The 24,858-nt window shown below is 40.6% G+C and overlaps 1 protein-coding gene across 4 annotated transcripts in view; it reads right to left on the bottom strand.

Moving 5' to 3' along the window:
* DIAPH2 (diaphanous related formin 2) overlaps positions 1–24,156 on the bottom strand; it is a 906,017-nt gene extending 881,861 nt beyond the window's left edge. For all 4 annotated transcript variants that reach the window (XM_064362655.1, XM_064362651.1, XM_064362641.1 and 1 more), the window contains exon 1: positions 23,820–24,156. In XM_064362655.1, coding sequence (XP_064218725.1) covers positions 23,820–23,951 — 132 coding nt within the window. In that variant the 5' untranslated portion in view covers positions 23,952–24,156. The remainder of the gene's footprint in view (positions 1–23,819) is intronic.
* Positions 24,157–24,858: the final 702 nt, after the last annotated feature.

Consider the following 24,858-nt stretch of genomic DNA (forward strand, 5'->3'; position numbering starts at 1 on the left):
AGGTGAACTGCCTGAGCTCAGGAGTTCAAAACCAGACTGGGGAACACGGTGAAACACTGTCCCTACCAAAAATACAAAATAATTAGCCAGAGGTGGCGGCATGTGCCTGTAATCCCAACTACTCAGGAGGCTGAGACAGGAGAATCACTTGAACCCAGGAGGCAGAGGTTGCAGTGAGTCGAGATCACACCATTGCACTCTAACCTGGGCGACAGAGTGAGACTCCATCTTAAAAAAAAAAGTAAAAATCATCTTCAACATTGTATTGTAACTTATGTCATCAAAACACAAATTTATCAATATTTGGATGCAGAGCTACATCAGAGCAACTTCCTTTCATAAACCATACCCTTAATGCACTCTCTACAGTACGTAGTTTCATTTTCTTTAGAAGACAGAACTTAGAGACACCTGCAAAGCCATATGAATCCTTCTGGACTTGTTCTTTTTTCCTAGGCTTTCAGTTACCTCACTCATGCTTAATTCTGTAGCAATCCTTTTAGCTCCTTTATCAATTTATGCAAAAGACTTAATTTTCATAGAAAGATTTCTTTTGCCTCACACATTTCATCAAATTGCATGTTTAATTGAATAATACAGTTGCAATAGCAATCACTGCTGGCATATATAGGTTTGGGAACAAATGTAAGTGACTGGTAGGCAGAGATTTGGTAAGCAATGCAACAAACAGAAAAGGAGTACTTTATAAATAATTAGAAACCAATGCTTTTAATGACATTCATCATTTGCCTCAATGATCAAATTCTCTAAGCTTACAAATTACATGTTACCATTTATGGGTAAGAAACATGAAACTTTTTTCATTTCTTAATTACTGCTTAAAATAAGCCATTATGGAATATTCCCTTCATCCAAAAGGCCATATGGGCAGTCCCAGACTTACAGAAGTCCCATCCCCTACAGCTACTCTTCTTGCCCTATTTGCCTACCCTCAACTCCAGAAGCCTCTCTGCTGGTGTCATAGAGGCAGTCATGAAAAAAGAGAAGTTCTGAAAGATGAGCTTATATGTGAATGAAGGCAAGACTTGAAAAGTTGAAACAATTATCCCTAGGGGAGAATCTGAAAGTAAGACTGCTTATATGATTACCTACCTTCCCAGAACATTCTATTGCACTGTCAGACTTTATTCACTTTATTGTGCTAATTGACAGATATTTCACCAAGAAATTGATGTTAATAATCATTTTTTTGGCCAAGCGCAGTGGCTCATGCCTGTAATCCCAGCACTTTGGGAGGCTGAGGCGGGCAAATCACCTGAGGTCAGGAGTTCAAGCCCAGCCTGGACAACAGGGTCAAACTCTGTCTCTACTAAAAATACAAAAATTAGCTGGGCGTGGTGGCAGGCACCTGTAATCCCAGCTGCTCGGGAAGCTGAGGCAGGAGAATGGCTTGAACCCGGGAGGCGGAGGTAGCAGTGAGCCTAGGGCACGCCACTGCACTCCAGCCTACGGGACAAGAGCAAGACTTCGTCTCAAAAAAAAATCATTTTTTAAATCACAATAAAGTACGTTCAAAAATAATTGCATAACTTTGTTCATTCTAACACTCAGCAGAGATAACTTATATGACAGAAATCAAAACTTTGGGAAGAGGTATGTACACTGAGGAATGGGAAAGATCTTGGGGGTGGGAAGAGTCACAGGAAGATGGGGGTCACCTGAGGGGAGGGATACAATTATATGGAAAAGAGGTACAGAAAGGGATTTGGAATACCCCAAAGATAAAATTTACCAGTTTCCAAATTTAGCCTATGGTCAGAAAAGAGGAAGAAACTTTCTTCAGTGTTTCTATGACCACATGGCGCATGTCTGCTCCCAGAGCTCAGACACACGCTATTAATAGAACAGCTCATCTGCAATGTAGATTAAGTGGGATTTGAAAAAAGATGAGCTACCCTGGGAACCTAACCTCCATTCATAACATGTTCCCAAAGAAACAATTTCTTAGAGATATTAAAAAAAATGCCTTGCAAACACTTTTTAGAATACAGCATGCTCCTAGTATCCACAGAACTAAAGAATACTCACAGAGCAAAATTTAAAATGTAGAACAGATAAAGGGAGAAAGAAATCAAAATTACCATTTGCAAGAAAGAAGCAGTTGTCATTAAATCATTGTCTTGGTGATACCCTACAGCAATGTGTCAACCTTTTTTTTTTTTTTTTGAGAGGAGTCTGGCTCTGTCACCCAGGCTGGAGTGCAGTGGGGCAATTTCGGCTCACTGCAACCTCCACCTCCGGGTTCAAGTGATTCTCCTGTCTCAGCCTCCGGAGTAGCTGGGGTTACAGGCAAGTGCCACCACACCAGGTTATTTTTTGTATTAAAAATTAAAATTACTAAAGTTGGGCGTGGTGGTTCATGCCTGTAATCCCAGCACTTTGGGAGACTGAGGCGAGTGGATCACCTGAGACCAGGTGTTCGAGACCAGCCTGGCCAACATGGTGAAATCCCATCTCTACTTTTAGTTAGTTAGTTAATTTGTGAATTAGAGACAGAGTCTTGCTCAGTCACCCAGGCCTGAGTGCAGTGGCATGATCTTGGCTCACTGTAACCTTCGTCTCCTGGGCTCAAATGATTCTCATGCCTCAGCCTCCCAAGTAGCTGGGATTACAGGCATCTGCCACCATACGTGGCTAATCCCTTTCTGTACCTCTTTTCCATATAGGGTACATATAGATCTCTACTTTTTTTTCACCTTGCATTAAAAAATGATGGTAGGCTTTTAAATATGCTTTCTCAATCTACACACACAAACCCAGGAGTCTGTCATATGTTCCATCTAGGAGTCATCCTCTCCAACAACGTAGAGAGTCTCTGCTCCGTAGCAAGCTATATACTTCACCTCTCAATGATGTCCCACGATCACCTAAAATGACTGTATCCAGAAACAAATTCCTCTTCCCACCTACTTTCATCTCTCCCAACTCTACCATATCCATTCTTCCTTCTCCCATCCAGATCCCCATCCCAACTCAATCACCAAGGTTAGTAGCTTCTAAATCTTCCTCTCCTTCTCCACTCCTAGTACCACTGCCCTAGTTCCATGGTTCATTTCCTATCTCTATTATAATAGCTCTGGTCTCCCAGCTTCCAGTCTCACCTCTTTCCAATAGTCTCTGTGTAGTTCCTAACCTCTAGATCCGGAGTCAAAAACTCAAATGTATATGGATTCTAAGCAGGGGATATAATTGAGTGATACAGGGCAGCTATAGAAAAATAAATGTCAAATGCAGGAGGGTGGTCTGTGGCAAATCCAAGAGCACATGGCCTATTCAAATGAGACAGATCTTATTCAGATACAGTGGATTGCTGCCATCCATATGAGAACATGAGCCTAGTACTGTAAAAAGTACTCTGATGTTTCAAGAGAAGCCAGAAATTTAGATTTATGTGTACAAACCCCCAATTCTTAAGAGTTGGCAAACCAAATTTTTTAAACCACACTGCTAATACTGAAAGCCAAACAAATCTATGGGCCAGGTATGACTTGCAGAGCTGCCATTTTGCAAACTGTGCACAAGTTTAGTGGTTCTCCAACTTTAGAGTACAAAATCATGCAGGCAGCTTATTAATGCAGATTCCCAGGGCCTACACTCAAGGGATTCTGATTCGATAGGTCCACTGGGACTCCTTTATCTACAGTTTTTGCAAGCTTTCCCAGTGGCCTTGAGGCAAGTGATTCTAAAGCCATTTTAACCTGTGTGAAAGGGAATCTACAGGATTCAAGGGAATGAGAAGCTTGGGAAAATGGAAACTATGTTTCCAATGCATTTAAAATACTTTAAATGTTCTCATTTTTACATTGTCCCAGAGAACTATAACTTAGTACCGTCCTTGTTTCAACTCTGAACAATAGTATAATACTAATCCAAAAAACATATTTTCAGTAATATATGAAACCAGTGAGAATTAAAGTATTACAAAATTACTTTTTTCAATGAACTGCACATTTCAGATCAATAGTGTGAAGATGGCTATAGTTAGCATTAAAATAAAAGGTGGTCTTCTAAAAAATCATAAATATTTTGTTTATTTTAAAAAATTATTTTTAAAGTACTATTTATTTTTGGCATATAAAACATTTTCAAAGAAGAAAGGAATTGGCTGTGGTAACCCTGTATTGATGCTTATAAAAGCAATCATTGCCCATTAATTGTCTGCTTCCTTAATTCAAATTTCCTGCTGATATATATTTTCTTAAAACAAGATATACCTATGCCACAAACTTTTTTCTTTGAATTTTTATTATTTAGAGATGAGGTCTCACTGTGTAGCCCAGGCTGGAGTGCAGTGGCATGATCATAGCTCACTGCGGCCTCAAAACTCTGTTTTGGCCGGGTGCGGTGGCTCACGCCTGTAATCCCAGCACTTTGGGAGGCCATGGTGGGTGGATCACAAGGTCAGGAGTTCAATACCAGCCTGATCAACATGGTGAAACCCTGTCTCTATTAAAAATACAAAAATTAGCCAGGCGTGGTGGTGCGTACCTGTAATTCTAGTTACTCAGGAGGCTAAGGTAGGAGAATCGCTTGAACCCGGGAGGCGGAGGTTGCAGTGAACTGAGATCATGCCATTGTACTCCAGCCTGGGCAACAACAGAGCGAGAGATCTCAAAAATAAAACCACAACACTCTGTTTTGAATTTTGAATGCATTTTTCCCTTGGAGTAACTGCATGGAGTACAGAGAAGGAGAAGTCCCATATGACTTAGTTTCTAGTCTATTTTAATCCAAATGATTAACCTTTCCTGTCCCTAAATCTAAACCATTCATATGGAACTTACCAAATACTGAGGTAATACACAGCTATTTTCCTTATAATATTGTAAATTCCTTGATAACAAGTGCCTATATCTCATGACCTATATCCTTCAGCACTAAATGTATTAGGAAACTGAACTATACCACAATACGTATTAAAGGAATAATGTTCATGGGAAAATGTGCTAAGCAAAAAGGGAGGAGACGCCAGTAGCAGAGGAAAAGCTCCTATCAGCCCCAACCTTTCTGGCAATAAAATCAAATGGTAGGGCAAGTAAGAGCGATGCTTCGGAAGTAGACTGTTCCCAACACCGACACATTTATGAGGGTCACTGAGAAGAAATAAACAAAGCATACTCTGATGCGATTGGGTCTCAAATTCCCAAGGCAACGTCAGTGGGAAGGGGGAGAAAAAGGCCAGGCAATATTTGGCTCAACATACCAGGGGAGCCCCTGCCCAAGGGCCTTTCATATGGCCTGGTATTTGTCTTCTTTGTTTGTAGTTAATGCTCTTCATGTTTCAAAGGCTCAAAAGGGATTTTGCAAGAATCACAAATCCTTCATGAGAAAGTAGTCTACCAAAAGATGATTCATGTCCTAAAGATCTGTATCTTTTTAGAATAATTTTGTAACCCAACAAGGAACCTGAAAATTTTCCCAGCCTATACCTTGTGAAATAAAGTCCTGTTTCTATAGCTATCCATCACTGCATTAAGAAAAAGCCAGGTGTGGTGGCCCACTGCTCAGGAGGCTAAGGTGGGAGGATCCCTTGAGCCCAGCAGATGGAGGCAGCAGTAAGCCATGATCATGCCATTGCATTCCAGCGTGATGACAGAGCAAGACCCTGTCTCAAAACAAAAAAAGAAAAGAAAGGGAGGGGAGTCTCTTAATAAAAATCCTACTTATTTAAGAGAATTATCTGAAGTAGGGGACTTGAGTTCAAATCATAGCCCTAAAACTACTTTGCCACAGTTGTGAGCACCATACCTCTCCTCATTTTGTCACAGGGGATTCACATAGGCAAATGGGAAAAAAAAAATGCATGACAATACTTGAGTGAGGACAACTTTATCTAGTGAGGATAACTTTACCTAGTTTTGTATGTCATAAATCTTGCAGCTTCTCTTGGAATATTCCAGGGACTATAAGACTGTAATTCAGTCTAGACACAACACATTCAGTTTGACAGCAGCAGCCTTGTAATCTAAGCTACCTGACCTTTACAGTAGGATCTGTTTGTGGAGGAAAAAACAACAACAAGATCTTTAGACCAAGAGGCACAGATCTACAGAATAGTAGGCTGGGAGCAAGGACCAATTAAGTTGCTATAAAACAGTAAGTTATCAAACTGCACACTATTTACAGTACATGTTTAATTTTGCAAGTTCAAAGCTGTCAAATTAAAGCATGACAAAAGGTATCAGAATTAATAAATATCTTTATATGTACACTACGAACAGGCCAATTACCAGAAAGTTTGGACGTAAGATTTTAGACATCATGATATTTCTAACTGTAAAATGTCTAAAGATATTATTGAAAAGCTCTGATCATATTATTCCCCTGTTCAAATACTCTACATGGGTTACAGAATGAAGTCCAAATTGTTTATGGTGAGCATTGAATGCTTATGTAATCAAACTGCAGTCTCTCCTTCCAGACTGACCTCCACAACTCTCATACACACATCTGGGCCTCACCAGACTAATTCATATTTTTCCTCAAACATGCCCTAACTTCCTAGCCCCCTGGCAGTTATGCGTTGTTATGGACTGAATGTGTGCGTCCCCCTAAAATATATACCTTGAAACTGTACCTCCAACCCACATGACGGTATTAGGAAGTGGGGCCTCTGGGAGGTAATAAGGATTAGATGAGGTCACGAAGGTAGAGCCTTCATGAATGGGATTAGTGACTCTGTAAAAGTCACAAGACAGCTTGCTTTCGATCTCCTTTCTCCACCACGTGAGGATATCACAAGAAGTCAGCAGTTTACAACCCAGAAGAGGGCCCTTACCAGAACTCCACCAAGTTGGTACCCTGATCTTGGACTTCCAGTCTCCACAACTGTGTGTAATAAATTTCTATTTTTTATATGCCACTCAGTCTATGGCACTTTGCTATAGCAGCCTGTGCTGACTGAGATATGCATTATTTTTCTCACTACAGAGAATGCCCTTTTTCCATTCTATCACAGTGTTTAAAAAAAAATCCCTGCACTTTAAGAATCTCTTTATTGTGTATCTTTCCATGAAGCCATCCCCAATACTTCATTTGGAATTAACACCGTTCGTGTTCCCATAGCACCTTTTCCTTCTACAGTAGCACTTACCACGTTCCACCCAGCACCACGGGTTTGTATACATCAGATTCTCCACCTCTATGTTTCTAGTGGGAAGGAATTATTTATTTTAACTCTGATAATGCTTAGCACAGCACTGAGGTGAGCTTCTCCAAAACATTTATTAAATTAGATTAAGTATTGAACATGAAGAATTTCAGAGCTAGATTATTTCCAACTGAGTAGCTTGCCCAAATCATCAGTAATAAAACTAACCATATATAGCTACAAATTAGATGTTTGTGGACAATTCCCAGCCAATTTCTCAAGCTTTATTATTTCTGGACTAATGCAATCCAACAAAAATGATATGTGTTAAGATGTATTTATTAGACTCCTAATAGGATTTGTGGTAGAAGAAAAAGAAAACATATTTATGTAAAAAATAGAAAATTATAGCTCATTTTTGGATTTTAAATATAGCCTGTTACTTCTAAGAAGAAGACAGAATGCTATCATAAAATAGCAAGTATTTTGGAATCAGAATCAGTTAATCTCTCTGAGACTCATTTCCCATAATTTGTTAAATGTGGGAAATAACTACACTTACCATAGATGTTTATAGAAAATTAAGATGGTGATGTAAAGCTCCTAACACCTAAAATACAGTATGTGCTCAATAAATGTTAGTTCCCTCTCTGTATCCCACTTCTGAGTTAGTGAAAAATATTTCCTGTGATCACCTACATTCAGTCATAAAACAAGTTCAGTCACAACCTTCTCTCTAAGATCTTAATATTTGAAAATCAGTGACACGTAAAACAAATATGTGCCTGTACATAACTCTAAACTTGCACACATGATAATCCCACTATTAAGACTGGCTTGCCTTGACTGGTCCGAAGGTAGTGAGTTATCTCAACTGATTGTTCACAGTCGGTTACAGATCCAACTTCTTGTTCTACTCTTTCCCCTCTTCTCACTACTGCACCTGACTAGTCTTAAAAAAAAAAAATAGCTTGCCTTTTAATCTTACAAAGCTATTCTTCATTCCTAAGACCCAGATCAAATGTTACCTCTGTCAAGTCTTTCCTCTCCCTACCAAGCACAGTATGCAGCATTCCCAAGAGCATTCTCCTCATGCCTATTTATTATACAATCTACTACTTTATACATATCTGTCCTTTCCTCATTAGGCCATGAGCTCCTCAAGAGTACTGTATATAGTCATGTTTATACTTTCAGCATGATGCCACACACATAAGGATTTGATGTGTGTGGAATGAACCCTATAATATACATTTCTAATAAGGACAACTGTTAACATAGACATGTATGCTGCAGAAAGAGCTGGCTCTCTATGGGAGAATATTGGAGGGGAATGAAATGATCATGTCATGTCACCCTCAAGCAGGCAATAAAGGGTTTAAGAGTTATATAAAGAAATAGAAAGAAAGTACTTAGAATTCACAAAAAGAAGAGGTTATTTCAGGCATATGGGACAATACACCTAATGGCTTCAACTTTTAAAAGGGTAGCAAATAGGAAAAGAAAGAAGATGCAATTAGGTACTTAATAGTAGCCCTAAATGTAAAAATACAGTGGGATCTGATGAGTTGAATGAGAAGTAGTCAATGACTTTCACTGGTCAAATAGGGAAGTTAACCTTCATTCAACTGGATGAGAAATAATAAAGGTCAGTCAATGACTAACAATGGAGTAATGCAGTCTGGTGATAAGTGAAGCAAGTAAACCTTAGCTTGAAAAGGTAAACTTGATAAATAGAGTGTGTGTGTCCATGTGCGTATGTGTATGTATGTGTGTTGACAGTCAAGTTTCTTATTTTTCCCGTAAAGAAGGAAAATATTAAAAAACACCACCATGAAGTATTTCAGGTGTTATGCTGTTTTTAGTAGAACTGCCACACCGTCAGGAGATGCGTCTCAGCAAACGATGACAAAGAATCAAACTTAGATGTCAGAGTAGATAGAAAAATTTGACATCACCTGCATCTGCATCCAGGTGGTATTTGAAGAGGCGTATGATTGCCTGCAATTGTATATGGAGAAGAACAGATAACAGTGAGAAGTTTTGAGATGGGAGGCGAAGAAAGCTGGTACTTTAGCAGTCAGCAAATCAAGAGGCAGAAGCTGTCAGAGAATACTGTATCATAGAATCTAAAATTCAGGCCAGGCACATAGCTCAGGCCTGTAATCACTTTGGGAGGCTGAGGCAGGTGGCTTGTTTGAATCCAGGGGTTCGAGACCAGCCTGGGCAACATGTCAAAACCCCATCTCGACGAAAAATACAAAAATTAGCTGAGCGTGATGGCATGCAACTATAGTCCCAGTTACTCAGGAGGCTAAGGTGGGAGGATTGCTTGAGCCCGGGAGGTCGAGGTTGCAGTGAGCCGTGATCGCACCAATGCACTCTAGCCTGGGTAACAGAGGAAGACCCTATCTCAAAATAATACATAAATAAATAAAATTCATATAGATGATGAGTTAAAAGTCACCAGCATCAAAAGTTGTTGAAGTATCAAAGAATCCACAGATGGAAAAATAGCCTTTTAAACTCACTAGGATGAAAATGAATATTTTCCTTAGATGTCAGAAATGAGGTAAGTGATAAAAGGTGTAGTTCACAACTACAAAGTTGACAACAGTGTAGTCCACCAGATTTCCAGTAGTAGAAAAGAAGAAAATGCAAATAAAATTGGTGGGAGTCAATGAAACAAACCAAGCTTCCATGAAGACAGGGATTAGCTGACCCTGTCTGAATAGAAAGGAAAGGAAAGAATGGAAAGTAAAGAACAGCTGAGGAGCCACAGAAAGTCTTCACACTAAATATACAAAAAGTTTTTCACACTAAATATACAAAATATTATAGGGTCTAAAGCAGAGTTTCTTAACCTTGACATTTTAGACTGAATAATTCTTTGTGTTGGGGAGAATGTCCTATGATTCTAGGCTAGAGAACAGCAACCCAGGCCTCTATTCACTAGATGCCAGTGTAGCACCCTCCCTCAGTTGTGAAAACCAAAAATGTCTTCAGCCATGACCAAATGTTCTCTGGGAGGTAAAATTAGCCCCTACTGAAAATCACTGGTCTGAAGAGAAAGAACGCTTTTCGAGACAGAAGAATGCTATATCCTTCCTTACATATTTGTCCGTAACACAAAGCTCTTTGGGTTAGATGGAGTGAAAAACAAACGAACATCAACAACCAGGACTATATTTAGAGAAAATATGAATTTGTAAAAACAGATAAGAGGGGTAGTTGAAAAACAGAAATTTACTAAGATTCTTAGTCTGCTTAACCCTCAGCTTTCCTAGTTATGTCTATATCATTATGAGAGCTTAAGATATCCTTCGCCTCCTAGTTTCATGCCGTATTGTACACAGTTGTATGAACAGAATCAATATAGAAATATTAGCTCATTAACATGGGTAATCAAGCCAGGTGTGGTGGTTCATTCCTATAATCCAAGTGAGAGGCTGCGTTGAGGCAGGAGGATCACTTGAGGCAAGGAGTTCCAGACCAGGCTGGGCAACATAGCAAAATGCTGCCTCTACCAAAAAAAAAAAAAAAGAAAAAAAATAGTTGGGCATGATGGCGCATTCCTGTAATACCAGCTACTTGGGATGCTGAGGGAGGAGGATCACCTGAGCCCAGGAGTTTGAGCTTGCAGTGAGCTATGATCATGCCACTGCATTCCAGTCTGGGCAACAGAGCAAGACCTCATCTCTGGGGGAAAAAAAAAAAACCTAAAAAGAGTTTAAGATTAGTAATTATAAGAAATAGGCCAATTTCAGACTCCAGACACATACTGGTATATTCATAATCTATTTTACCAGCCACATTTTTTAAAATTAAGGGCTTTTTCTTTGAGGAAAGATGATGAATCAAAGTAAGGGGACTAGAACTCAAACTACATTATGCGCTTCCCATATTGTTTGGCACTTAAAGCCCGTAGTTTAGGGCTCTATTACTCGTCACACATCAACACAAAAATAGTTTGTCACAACACTTTCTGCAAACTAATTAAAAAGATAGCACTTGGCTGAATACACCACACTTTTATAGCAGCCAATCTTTTGGCAAAGCACACACAGGAAGCAGCAGGAGAGGGTAGGTGGTTCTTGGCACTCCCCTAAACAAGAAACAATGCATATCGTGTACTTGTGTAACAGGAGATAGCAGTAATTTTTCCAAAGCACTTTTACTTCATGCGAAAGATCACAAACAGAAAGGAAGTGGGCAATAGAGGAGAGAGAGAAACTAAAAAATGAAGTAGACAGTATGGCTTGCAATGGAACCTCTTCAGAAGCTAGTCTCTACAAGGCTGACATACAAATAACAAAAAGAAAATCACATGCAATATGCAATGGCAGTAAATACACAGGCCTTCTGCTGGTCATGCAATTAGTTAATAAAGGCCAAACTGCCAGATGGGTAATTTTTTTTTCCAGTGGTGGGCTATCACAGGCTGGTATTTTTAAGAACTGTGTTCAAATAGTCTTAAAATCCACAGCCATATCACTTTTGTCCTCATGGCTTTTTCTTAGTGGTCACATTTCTGACCTACTACTTCATGGCAGTGATTCAAAGAATTTTTTTTTGACAATGGCACTAAAATGAATGGCCCCTGAATTCTGTCTTCTAAATTATATATAAGCACAGTGCAAATCTAGGCTAGGGCCCACCATCACCAGTCTAGAGAACTACTAGGTCTTCAGTTCAATTTAGAGCTACCTTGAGGTTCTCAGGCAGTATAGAAAATCATGGTTAAAAGCATACATTTTATAGTCACATTGGTCTTGAATTCTGTTTCTTTGTTTTTATTTTTTATTTTATTTTATTTTATTTTTTTTTTTTGAGACAGAGTCTCACTCTGTCTCCCAGGCTGGAGTGCAGTGGTGGATCTTGGCTCACTGCAACCTCAGCTTCCCGGGATGAAGCAATCCTCCTGCCTCAACCTCCCAAGTAGCTGGGATTACAGGCACTTGCCACCATGCCCAGCTAATTTTTGTATTTTTAGCAGAGACAGGGTTCTGCCAGATTGGCCAGACTGGTCTCGAAAGCCCGACCTCTGGTGATCCACCCGCCTCAGTCTCACAAAGGGCTGGGATTACAGGTGTGAGCCACCATGCCTGGCCCCACATTGGTCTTGAATTCTAAATTAACCTTTGCATATCCTCTGGCCAGTTACTCATCTGCTCTGAGACATTTTTTTCTCCTATAAAATGATTGCTGTGAGGATGAAATGAGTTAATACTGATCAAGGAGGCAATCTGTCATCAATCCCAGAGTCACATTTGTCAAAAGTAGTCAGCTTATCTCTATATGACCTTTTTGTAAAAAAATTTTTTTTTTTTTTTTTTTAGACGGAGTTTCGCTCTTGTTACCCAGGCTGGAGTGCAATGGCGCGATCTCGGCTCATCGCAACCTCCGCCTCCTGGGTTCAGGCAATTCTCCTGCCTCAGTCTCCCAAGTAGCTGGGATTACAGGCACGCGTCACCATGCCCAGCTAATTTTTTGTATTTTTAGTAGAGACGGGGTTTCACCATGTTGACCGGGATGGTCTCGATCTCTTGACCTTGTGATCCACCCGCCTCGGCCTCCCAAAGTGCTGGGATTACAGGCGTCAGCCACTGCACCCAGCCCAACCTTTTCAAATAACCAGAAACAAGCTCCTAAAAAACAATAGGATCAGCTAAATATCCTATTTAGTTTATTGCAACTCTGTACAGCATATTAAATACTATTAGATTCTATAAAATACAATGTGGGAATCTTGAAAAACATGAAGTGGTGGTGCTGAGATCAAAATGAAGTTTCTACAAGTTCACAACTACATGGTGATGAGGATAAGAAATGCTTTTAAATAAATCTCCGTCACATTCAGTAATTGATTTAACATCCAATGGCCATCCTTCTGCCTGTTATCTCTGTGGTCAGACAATAGAATACACCATTGATAATAGTCACAGAAATCAGTAAAAAACAACAAGAAATAAAATGGCCTTCAGAGTTATAAACATGCAAGTAGTAACATTATTTAAGGAGGAGAGAAGAGGTTGAAAGTAGGGATTTGTAACATATCTTGATCTACCATTAGCTATAACAGAACCCATAGGAAGAATGTGAAAAATTGGGCCCAGAGCCCTACACAGTTCCTACTTATTTAAAATGTAACTAATACCTCAGTTCCATTTTATACAGAGATAATGGCCATTTAAAATCTAGTATTTTGTCCCAGACCGACTCAGCTTATATAAAAATGTAGGATTTGGCTCTCGTGGGAACTTACAAGACCATCTGAATACAGTTTGACGAAGCAAGAATAGGCTGTAATAAAGAAGCCTAAGAATTTAAGGTAAGAGAATACAGGGAAGCCCTACTTTTGTAAAACAAACAAATGAAAATCCAAACCGCCAGCATGGATAAAATCCAGGCAATTTTTGAATCATAAACTTATCTTCCCTTTAATAGCTTGTTTAAAGACCATTAGTGCAAGGCATTGTGGCTCACACCTGTGACTCTAGCACTTTGGGAGGCCAAGGGAGGTACATCGCTTGAGGCCAGGAGTTCAGGACCAGCCTGGCCAACATGGCAAAACCCCGTCTCTACTAAAAATACAAAAAAATCAGCCAGGCAAGGTGAAGCACACCTGTGATCCCAGTCACTCGGGAGGCTGAGGCAGGAGAATCATTTGAACCCAAGAAGTGGAGGTTGCAGTGAGCCGAGATCACGCTACTGCGCTTCAGCCTGGGTGACAGAGCAAGACTCTGTCTTAACAAAAAGACCATTAGCTAGTCAACCAAAGTGGGGGTGGGGAGCCGGGTAATATAAACTAATGCAATTTCAATGAAAAGCAAGGTGAGGGCACCCTAATAAAAGTTTATTTTCATTAACAAATATTTTATGTACACACTAACTCTTCTGAAAAATGATTTTGTAATGTGAGGTACCAGATTGCAGAGCATATTATTAGAGGAAATGCCTCTGCCAAATTTATTTTAACCCATCTTAACTTTCTATATGTTCTTGCCTTGTATCATGAGCAATGAAAGTGGAAATAAGTATGGTACAAACTTCAAAAAACAATGCACCCAGGCGCGGTGGCTCACGCCTGCAATCCCAGCACTCTGGGAGGCCCGGGCAGGCGGATCACTTGAGGTTAGGAGTTCAAGACTAGCCCAGGCAGGCGGATCACTTGAGGTTAGGAGTTCAAGACTAGCCTGGGAAACATGGTAAAATCCCGTCTCTACAAAAAAAAAAAAAAAATTAGCTGGGCATGGTGGTGCAAGCCTGTAATTCTGGCTACTCGGGAGGCTGAGGTAGGAGAATCACTTGAACCCAGGAGGCAGAGGTTGCAGTGAGTGGAGATTGGGCCACTGCACTCCAGCCTGGGCAACAGAGTGAGACTCTGTCTCAAAAAAAACCAAACCAAAACAAAACAAACAAAAAAACAACAACAAAACCACAATGCAGCCTTACCCAGATAATGTGTAACCATATGAAACTCTGTGAAACAATTGTAGAGAAAATTACTGAGACTGCAGAAAGGGAGGAGCCTTAAGTTACGGAAGGTAATGAACATATTGAACCTACAACCTAGGCCCTCAGGGGCATAGCCATCTACAGCTGAAGATTTCAATAATTCAAAAGCAAAAGTAATCAGGTGTAGGATATTGCCGAGATATACATCTTATATTCTTTTCTCAGAACCAATGACAAATAAGAAAGCCCTACTCTAAGTGAGACTTTAAACCATGTCCTGCTCCTGCTCCTTGCTGAATTTCTTTCTTTTTTTTTTTTTTTTTTTTTTTTGAGACAGAGTTTCACTCTTGTTGTCCAGGCTGGAGTGCAATGGCACGATCTCAGCTCACGGCAACCTCTGCCTCCCAGGTGCAAGCGATTCTTCTGCCTCAGCCTCCCGAGTAGTTGGGTTTACAGGTGTCCGTCACCACACCTGGCTAATCTTTTGTATTTTTAGTAGAGATGAGGTTTAACCATGTTGGCCAGGCTAGTCCAACTCCCGAACTCAGGTGATCTAACCGCCTCAGCCTCCCAAAGTGCTGGGATTACAGGCATGAGCCACCATGCCCAGCCTCCTTGCTGAATTTCTTATCAGGTATGAGACTAAAATCCATCTGGCTTTAAATGTAGTAGCTAACCCATATGGTGCTTCTGTGTGAATCAGAAAATGTGGCCCCAGGAAGACACAGTGTTGTAACTGGCACATGATTTAGTAAGTGGTGGGACGTCTGTGGTCTCACACCCTTGATCTGGGCCCACCCATGCATACTGACCTGGTCTCTGCTATACGCATACATTATTAACTCTCCCAATGCAAGTTTACAGCCTATACAAGGTCTTGCTATCTACATATAGAATCTCTGTAAACAGTTCGAGCCAGCACAATAGACAACTAAGCATTTAATACTTTATCAGTGATTGATTTCAGAGCACATAAAACACCACCTCCATAGTTTTCCCTCTTTGGGCCAAACAAAAGGAGAAAATGCCAGTTGTCTGGTTCTCACAATTATCACTCATCTATCTATTTTGAGGAAAAGTATTCAGCTGACTGGGTTAGTAAATGGTCAGTCTAGAAGTTAAAGAGTGGAGATGGATTACTAGCCTAAATCTACTTGAGTTCACCGTTAGTAAAATTATATGCCTATTGCCTCTCAGCACAATAACAGCACTAAACTGGTGTCTGTAAAGTAGTAGTTACACAATTTCTTCAGTAAATCTGTGTGGAGTCTAGGCCATTTGCCCAAGTTGATTTCTCATACTTGCCCACTCCACCCATCCCCAGCTCCATCACCTCATTAGTGTAGTCTGGTTTCCAATTGTAAGCCCACAAACATCTCAATAAGGATAACTTCTTTGTAAAGGTTTACTCCCCCAATTATCCAGATTCAGCAACCTACTCTATATCAAAGGGGCTGAAATACAAATATAGAGCAAACTGGCATTTGTTTTGAAATAAAACTAGAGCCAGTAACGTAAACTTAGTTGTTGCGGTGGGCTGTGTGTGTATGTGTGTGTGTCTGTGTGTGTGTGTGTCAAAGAGTCATATGAAATCTTTATCTAGAGAACTGAAGAACAATTTTCCTTTGCCTAACTATTTACAGCATTTCCCTGAGAGGAAAATTCTTACACATAAGCCCCACCCCACTTCACAAATTGCAAAAAGAAGAATGAGTGATTACCCAACCGATGAGTAAAGCCAAAACTAATTTGGTCTATTTTTGATGGTACATAATAGTTGTTCCAAGGAATCAACCCACCCTCGTATAGTCAACCTTTCCAGATACTTCTACAGAATTAAAGACAGAAGTGAACTTAATTTGGGCTGATGCTTTATGATAGCACTTTATGTGGAGTAACTCTGAAAAGGATTTTACCATTAATTTAAAGCTGTATTTGTTTAAGGAGTTCAGTGACATGTACGTTAATTAGGCACACATTAGACCAAAAATCTATTTTTTTTAGCCAATTGATGATATTTGATTATGGAATGAATGCTAGATGATACCGAGGAATATGTTAATTTTAATTTTTAAAGACATGACAGTATGTAGGAGTAAAATGACAAGATATCTGAGATTTGCACTAAAATACTTTAGCAAGGAAAAAATAAAGGATGAATAAAGCAAATGTTGCAAAATGTAGATAACTTTTATCTGGGCAATGGATAGATGGTGGTGGTTCATTGTACTATTCTACCTTTTAGCATGATTGAAAATTTAAGTTTTGTAAAAGTCTTATTAAGTGGCTCATATTATGAAGTTTAAAACTTTATCTCTTTTACTTTTAGCTTAATAGCAGACCAACAAATTAAGGGTAGGTTAAAATTTATCTTAATTTTGAGCAGCTCTTTCTTTATAAAGCCTGGATGTCTGTATCACAGAACAACAAATAGATTATTTGTTGTTAAATAGATTTTTTAAAAAGGATTGTACCCAAAATCTCTTTTCCCTTGGGTGAGAGCCAGAATTGCCAGGTGATTGAGTCAACAGCCATTTCAGAATAATTCCTTCCTAATGAAGTGTTGGATTCCTACTAGGCCTGCTTCAATAGCCACCTAGAAGCTTCTCACTCATTAACAGGCCACACTGTATACAGCTGGTGACCAATATGCTGGTAGGTACTCATAGCAATGTAGCTTACTCTCCTTAAGCAATACAATATAGTAAAATATTCAGTAAACCAAAGCCTATGTAAATGGTGATCAGTAAGAATTTTGTTTTCTACATTCTTTCATGAGAAAGGGACCGATACCCTGCCCTGCCAGGGAACCTCACACAAAGCTAGTAAATACCGGAATTCAGTTGTCTGTTTAAGCTACAGTCAGAGTATATTATTTAGAAACAGATACAGCCTGATCAGGTAAGTAAGTTTTAAATTAGTAATGGAATTTTTTTCCATTACTGATATTCACAATAAATAGCTTTGTGAAAATTTATCTTAATCTTTCTTTAAATGCATCAATTTTGAGCTGTCTTCCACAATGGGTGTCTTCCACAACATGCCCACTTGGATATCAAGCCAGCCTATCGCTATATTTTAAGTCACCTGGACATCATCATAGTTTTTCCTGCCTTGAGGGGAAAAAAATGTATTAAACACCCCAAATCCAGCAGAAGGAACTGGTCTCTTCTGCATGGTACACTGAATACAGGAGTAGGGACAAGTTGGGGCTTCAATAATAACCCCTGTGGTGCTAGTGGTACCCAGAAACATTTAATCAGATGTGCTGATTTATATAAATTACTATATATTATGCATGCTGTTATTCACAGTGTTCTTTGAGACCAGGTTGGAAAAGAATGATTTCACTTCAATAACATGTTGCTACTGTCAGAGCTTAGTAATATCTAGGTGGATTACAATTACAATTGTTCCAAAAAGGAACAAAAAAAGAAATTGAATAACTGTTTCACCTTCAGAATCCCTGAAGCACAATGACTCAGTGCTATGGATAATTTCTACAATAGAGGAGGTAGCTTTTAAACTTATCTCTAAATCAGTCCCCTTATAATTTCAGTGACTCAGTTTCCTTATTTGTACAAAGGCAGTAAGCTGCCTGACAAGGCATAATGTCACAGATATCAAATGGAAGTTTTGTTTAAAAAAAATTTAATGTCTCAAATTGACACACTGAAGGAAAAGGGTAGCCTGGTGCTTCAAAAAATTATCATGGAAAAACATTAAACTCACATCTTATATTCATTCAACAGAATAAAATATTAGTAAAAGGAGAGAATGTATAATCCTCCAAAGGGACAAATGGTACTGGGGAGAGAATAAGAAATCTTTCAACATATAACAATATTATGGTACTTCATACAGTAATAATGTTAGTGCTGTCAAAATGCAAGAAAGCCATTAAACCATCCAACCATAATCACATTTGATTCAAGTAATATAAGGGGTTAATAAAAATGCTCTAGATTTGTGTAACAATATAGAATTTCTTAATGCTTTCTCGTTCATTACTGTATTTTATCTAAAACACCTTGTGAAGCAAATCAGGCAGGCAGCATTATCTCCAACTGGCAGACATTAATCAAATAGCTCAAACTTCTGGTGCTAAATGGCTTATCAGAAATCACAAGCAAATAAAAGATAGATGGGACACTGGAACCCAGGTCTTTTGGCTCTCTGTTCCATATTCTATTGTCAATAATCTGAAGTCTCCTGCTAATAAGAGTAAAATGTTACTTGGCTCATCAGTGTTGGTACTGTTTCTGTCCTTGGAAGTTTCGGCTCTGACATCACAAGAATTCAAACAAGGTGGGAGGGGGGCGGGGGCAGGGTAGGAGAGTTCTCACAGCCCTGAAGAAGTGTATTGAGTTTCAAAATTGGAGAAAAGACAAAGAGGAATGTATGGATAGTTTCATTTGATGGAGTAAATATACCAAAAAAAAAAAAAAAAGGCACATACAAATAAACATTTATTTTTTTTAAAAAGCTTCTTTTCACCAGTTGACACTCTCAAAATATCTGGGTATAGGGGAAAATATCCCCAGCTAATAATTATTTACTGAGTAGTTTTGCACCCAAGTACCAGCCTGCAGGTTTTCAAGAACAGACATAAAATGGAACCCCTTCCCAGAGGCAGTTTATAAATCTTTGCAGAGACAAGATCAGCATGTAACATTTAGACTCATGACAGTTATGAATTCAGAAGAAAGAAAGCCCTCACTAAACTGAAGTAATCGGTGGAGGTTTAATGGAAGAATGAGAGAATATTGAGACATGAGCTGGGCTGTGAAAAGGAGTGAAAGTTATAAAAGAGAAAGGGGTGGACATTTCAGATTTGGTGGGGATGTTCAGGGTGGGTGGCACTAAGGAGAGGCAACAGAGGTGGCAGAAGGAAACTGAAGTGCAGAGAAAAACGCCTAGTAAATGGATGAGCTGGTAAATGGATGAATGGATGAGCTGCAACTGGAATCCAGGTCTCTAAACATCAAAAACTCTTTAATGCCACTCTGCTCCTTCTAACCTTCCTGCCTCCATTCTAGCATGCCTTTCCAAGAAATTCTCCAAAGATTTCTTCTGAAACACAAATCTGACCAGGTCATTCTCCACTTTAATTTCTTCAATGGCTTACCCCTACTTTCAGAAAGAAGTTGAAACTCTAACAGGGTACACAAGATCCATCATGATCCGGACCCCATCTCTTTTCTACCACGTCTACCAAGTGTACCCTTTGTTTCAGCCATATTCATCTAAGTGAACTTTATTTATTGGGTATGCTCTCTTATCTGTTTACCTTTGTATATGTTGTTTTTTCAGCCTAGAATGCCTTACCTATTTTCTTCAGCCTTGCTGCAAATGTCACCCACTATGATAAGCCTTTTCTTACTCAAGCATGCAATTCCACTAGATGCCTCTCCATGACCACCCACCACCACCATGCATATTCCTATAGCAACTTATCACATTGCTTTTTCTTTAAAGAGATGAGTTCTCTGTCACCAAGGCTGTAATACGGTGGTACAGTCATAGCTCACTGCAGCTTCAAACTTCTGAGCTCAAGCAATCCTCCTGCCTTAGCAGCCTGTGTAGCTGGGATTACAGGCACAAGGTACCACATCTGGCTCACATTGTGTTTTAATCATCAATTAACTTCCCTGTCTGTCTCAGTCGACTACAAGTATCTTTGTGTCACCAACCCTTAGAATTGTGCCTAGCACACAGTAGGTACTCAGTAAACCTGTGTTGCATAAATGAAATCATTGTTGCTCATACCTTATCATTAAAAATCAAGGCTGGGTGCAGTGGCTCACGCCTGTATCCCAGCACTTTGGGAAGCTGAGGCAGGCGGATCACCTGAGGTCAGGAGTATGAGACCAGCCTGGCCAACATGGTGAAACCCTGTCTCTACAAAAATACAAAAAAGATTAGCTGGGCATGGTGACGCATGCCTGTAATCCCAGCTGCTCAGGAGGCTGAGGCAGGAGAATCTTGAACCCAGGTGGCGGAAGTTGCAGTGAGCTGAGATCACACCACTGCACTCCAGCTTGGGCAACAGAGCAAGACTGTGTCTCAAAAAAAGAAAAAAAATCAAAACATAATTTATCCAGTTGTAAACAAATAACCAAATAGAAAGTTACATAATAACCAGAAAAACTAACTCATTTAACTTTACTGTTTGAAAAACTAAAGGCTTCAAAATTATACAGAAACACAAAGTCAAAATGCAAAAACATCAGATACTGTTAGGTCACTCTACACTACCGTGTGGTGTGGGGAGTATGGTGTTCTGCCTCAACATTGGCCTCTCTCCTTCTTTTCTTTTCTTTTTTTTTTAAGATGGAGTCTCGCTCTGTTGCCCAGGCTAGAGTGTAGTGGTGCAATCTCAGCTCACTGCAACCTCCACCTCCTGGGTTCAAGATTCTCCTGCCTCAGCCTCCATTCCACCACACCCAGCTAATTTTTGTATTTTTAGTGAGACTGGGTTTCACCACGTTAGCCAGGATGGTCTTGATCTCTTGACCTCGTGATCCGCTTGCCTCAGCCTCCCAAAGTGCTGGGATTACAGGTATGAGCCACCATGCCCGGCCTGGCCTCTCTTAACGGTTAAGTTGCTGCCTTAAATAAGTGGGATTCAAGATGTAGTTCCTTCATAACACTTCTAGAGCTTTCTCTTCTACTCAATTTAACAAAATGCATTCCATGGTTGACATCAAATTACAAATTAATCTAAGATTCATGCTGTTTGATGACATGTTGCAATCTGGGCTTAACCAAAATAGTTACATAAAATCCAAACTCTACTACTAATGCATTATTCAAAATGTGATGAGTCCAAGACAGGAATGCCTTATTTTAAAAGAATCAAAATGAAAGGGTCATTATGAGGATGTTTATATGAAGAAAACTGAAGTGAATTTCATTAAATTTTTATTTAACTAATCTTAAATAGAAGTCATTATAGTGTTGAAATGCCACTCTGAAAAAGTTCTCACTAATACTCATTAAAAAGTTGAGGATATAAATAAAAGCAATTCCTCTTTATAGAAAATATGCTTTCCATTTCCGTTTCTCCAGAACTCTGAGGAACTAAATGAAAACAACCGAACTACACAAGCCTTATACTTTATGAATCTACTATACTAGAGCAACTAAATTAATTTTCCTATGTAGTGGAAATTTTAATCTAAGCTATGTAGACATTGTGTAGTTCTTTTTTACCAAAAGAATTACTTTCAATATCAACCACCTGTGTGGTCAATGCCATTTCCCTTCTTCCCTATCTGGTAACTTAGAGTGGAATCATCTGTCCTTTCCTTTACTTTCTATCTTTTCTAATGCCATAGTTCTTACTCTTCTACAGGTAATGAATGCCTTTGAGAAACTGATGAGAGCTATGGGGCCCAGAAAAATAAATGTACCCACATACACTCAAATATTTTCATACAATTTCATGAGTTTAAGAACCCCTATCTCCCAAGATCACCTACACAAACAATTTCTATCACCATATGGCTTTTTATAATCCCATACCACAATTCCTTTACACTCTTATACACACATAAATTAAGGGCTAGCTCAGAGATTATTAACATAATACTCAAAATAATAAAATTTCATCTAAGTCAAGTTTTATCTTACTAGCAAACTGTTAAGAAACCCGATAAATTCTTTCCTGAAAAGTTTACTAAATCTTACTGTTTGCTTAACGTGCTTGCCTTAAAATGCGCTACAATGTCTTCCTAAATTTGTTTTTGTTAACTCTGACACATCTGCTTGTAAAATCATGTAAGGCTCGAAAGTTATGTCCGAGCAAAAAAAGAAAATTCGTGTTAATATTAACAAACTCTTGGATTCGAATATCTGTTCTACCGTATCAAGCTATGTTCAACACGGAACAGTGAAGTTAGCCAGGAACTGAAAATGATACGATCTCCTAACTATCTAGTTACCTTGTCAAAGCAAGTAAAACATACAAGATGAAACATGACAAAAGACTAAAGGGAAGAGAAGAATATAATCAAGGTGTTGTTACTAACAGTGATAAGTGTTTTTTTCTCGAAAGCATACTTATTAAAGTGGTAGATTCTTGCTAGATGTACTAAACCCTTTGTGGAAACCATCAGTTAACTTTTTACTTAAATTTTTTATCACTGATTAAACCACAGTTTTGTACTGGATCCATACCAAATGGCCAAATGCCGTAAGAAATGGCTTTATGTCACCCTCTCCTTCCTTGTCTATTATAATCAAGTTGCTAGTTAAACCTGAAATCTATATATGCAACATGTGGCTTATGCTTCAATCTGGACTAAGAATCCAGCTCTAAGGAGTATCTGCTGAATTTGTACAGTAAGACCTTTTCCCCTCATACCACCCAAATTAGAAAGTTTACAAAAAGCGGAACTGTTTTGATGATCTGAGGAAACTCCAGTATTTCCCAATGCAATACCAGGCCTCATCGATTTCATTCCTCTGCACATTCAGTGGCAGGAAATGGACTGCTACCACCGGTTCGCACTATCAGGACGGTGAGATTTGCACAGTTTGTGCCTACTGCTTTTGAGCGTTCTTAATCAACTAAGTGGAAGTACTGTATGACTATGCCTATTACACACACCAGACAGTTGGTGGTACCTCACTCAGCCTCCAACTCCCACGCGCCCCCACCCTTCCAAAAAAACGTTTCTTTGGCGAGCACATGGAGAGAGGCAAGGAGGAGGAAAAAGGCACGTAGGCGCCTCTTCCTGAGATTTCTGGTAAAGTAGAAAGCCTGAGAGCCTAAATAGTGTTCTTCTTGATTTGCAAGGCTGTAGGTGGGCTCCCAAGGACTTGGAATTAAAAAGCAAGGAGGTTCCCCCGCCCCGGACCCTACGCGTTAGGAGGCAAAACAGCAACTGACAAGAGGTGGGAGGAGAATGGAATCGCGCAAAGGTTTGCGCCCACAAGTTAGACAAACAACAGCCCTACCCACTACTCGGGGTGTCCCCAAGTTGGGGCTGGGCCTTTCTCCTTCCCGCACCGCCTCCCGGGCTTACTAGAGTGAGAAAGGGGTTAAGTAGAGAAGGGGGTGCTCTTCCGCCCCCACGCCGTCTCCGCGCCTCGGCGTGGCCACTCCTTTAGCGGCTCCCCGAGTTGCACAGCGAGGTCGCGGTCACCCTTGGGAGGGGGCCCCGGGTGCCCCCGTGTTCAACGACAGGAGGATCCCGGGGCTCTCCCTGTCCCTAAGGCCGGCGGGGGCTGCGGGAGCACTCACCAATTTGGGTTTGTTTTTCGTTTCCTCTTCATTGGCGGCCCGGTTCCCCGCGCTCCGCTTGTTGCTCCGGCCCCCACCGGGTTCCTCGCTGCCGCCTCCCGCTCCCGACGCCGCCGCCCCGGGCTGCTCCATCTTTCTCCGGCCCTGTCACCTGTGCCCTGTAACCCCACCTCTCCTCAACTGAGGAAGCACCTCAGGGCGCTCACGCTGCCCCGCGCTGACTCGGCGGCACCTCTTCCAGAGGGAGAGTGTGTCTGCCCGGGAAGCTGCCGATTTCAGGCCCCCGGGACTACCGGCTCCCAGGCACCCCCGACGCAACCACGCCGTTGCCACTACTCGGCGCTGGGGCAAGCCCTGCCCCTGAGCAGTTGCAATTACCACGGTCGCCGCCGCCCTCAGGGCGTGTTTAGGGTGGAGGGAAAAGTAGGTGCCTGTCTCTTTAAGAGGGCCTCAACACACGTGATTCTTCAAAGTGCCCGCATCGGCCGCCCCGGCGCGCAAAGCTGCTTCCTACTCCCGGAGCCGAGCCGGCCCCAGCAACTGAGCATGCCCGGCGCGGCGACTGGAGCCTAACAGAGGACCTTCAGCTGTGGTTAGGCACTGATTTCACTTCCTAGTGGCCCAGCGGGAACAGAGAGGGAACTAATCAAGAGAGGGGTAGCCCATTTTAGAGATAGGGAAACTGAGGCCCGGGAGGATCCGCCTGTAAGTTTCACTGGCGGGTCAACCAGAGTATCAGCTTTCACTCCTGTGGGCTAGAGCACCTTCCCTCCCAGAGGCCTCTCCGGGGGTGTGGCCCCGCTACACTCTGGAAAGACTTGATTGGCAAAGGAACTGGCATCCTATAGGAAAACCACCAGGAGTGCTGATTAATTGCCTCGACAGACTGTGTGGGTCAGAGTGGGAAGGGTGGGTGCTTTCTGTTGCCATGATTACATTGTGACCGAAGAAATACCTTTATTCCCATGCTGCGGGGTTGTTGAAGCAGCAGGCCCCCATAATCCCTAGGGGGTTGTTAGGCTTTTTAACCAAAACACTT

This window comes from Aotus nancymaae, unplaced genomic scaffold, assembly GCF_030222135.1.
Source record: "Aotus nancymaae isolate 86718 unplaced genomic scaffold, 86718_ANA_hifiasm-v0.15.2.pri h1tg000004l, whole genome shotgun sequence".
Taxonomy (NCBI): Eukaryota; Metazoa; Chordata; class Mammalia; order Primates; family Aotidae; genus Aotus; species Aotus nancymaae.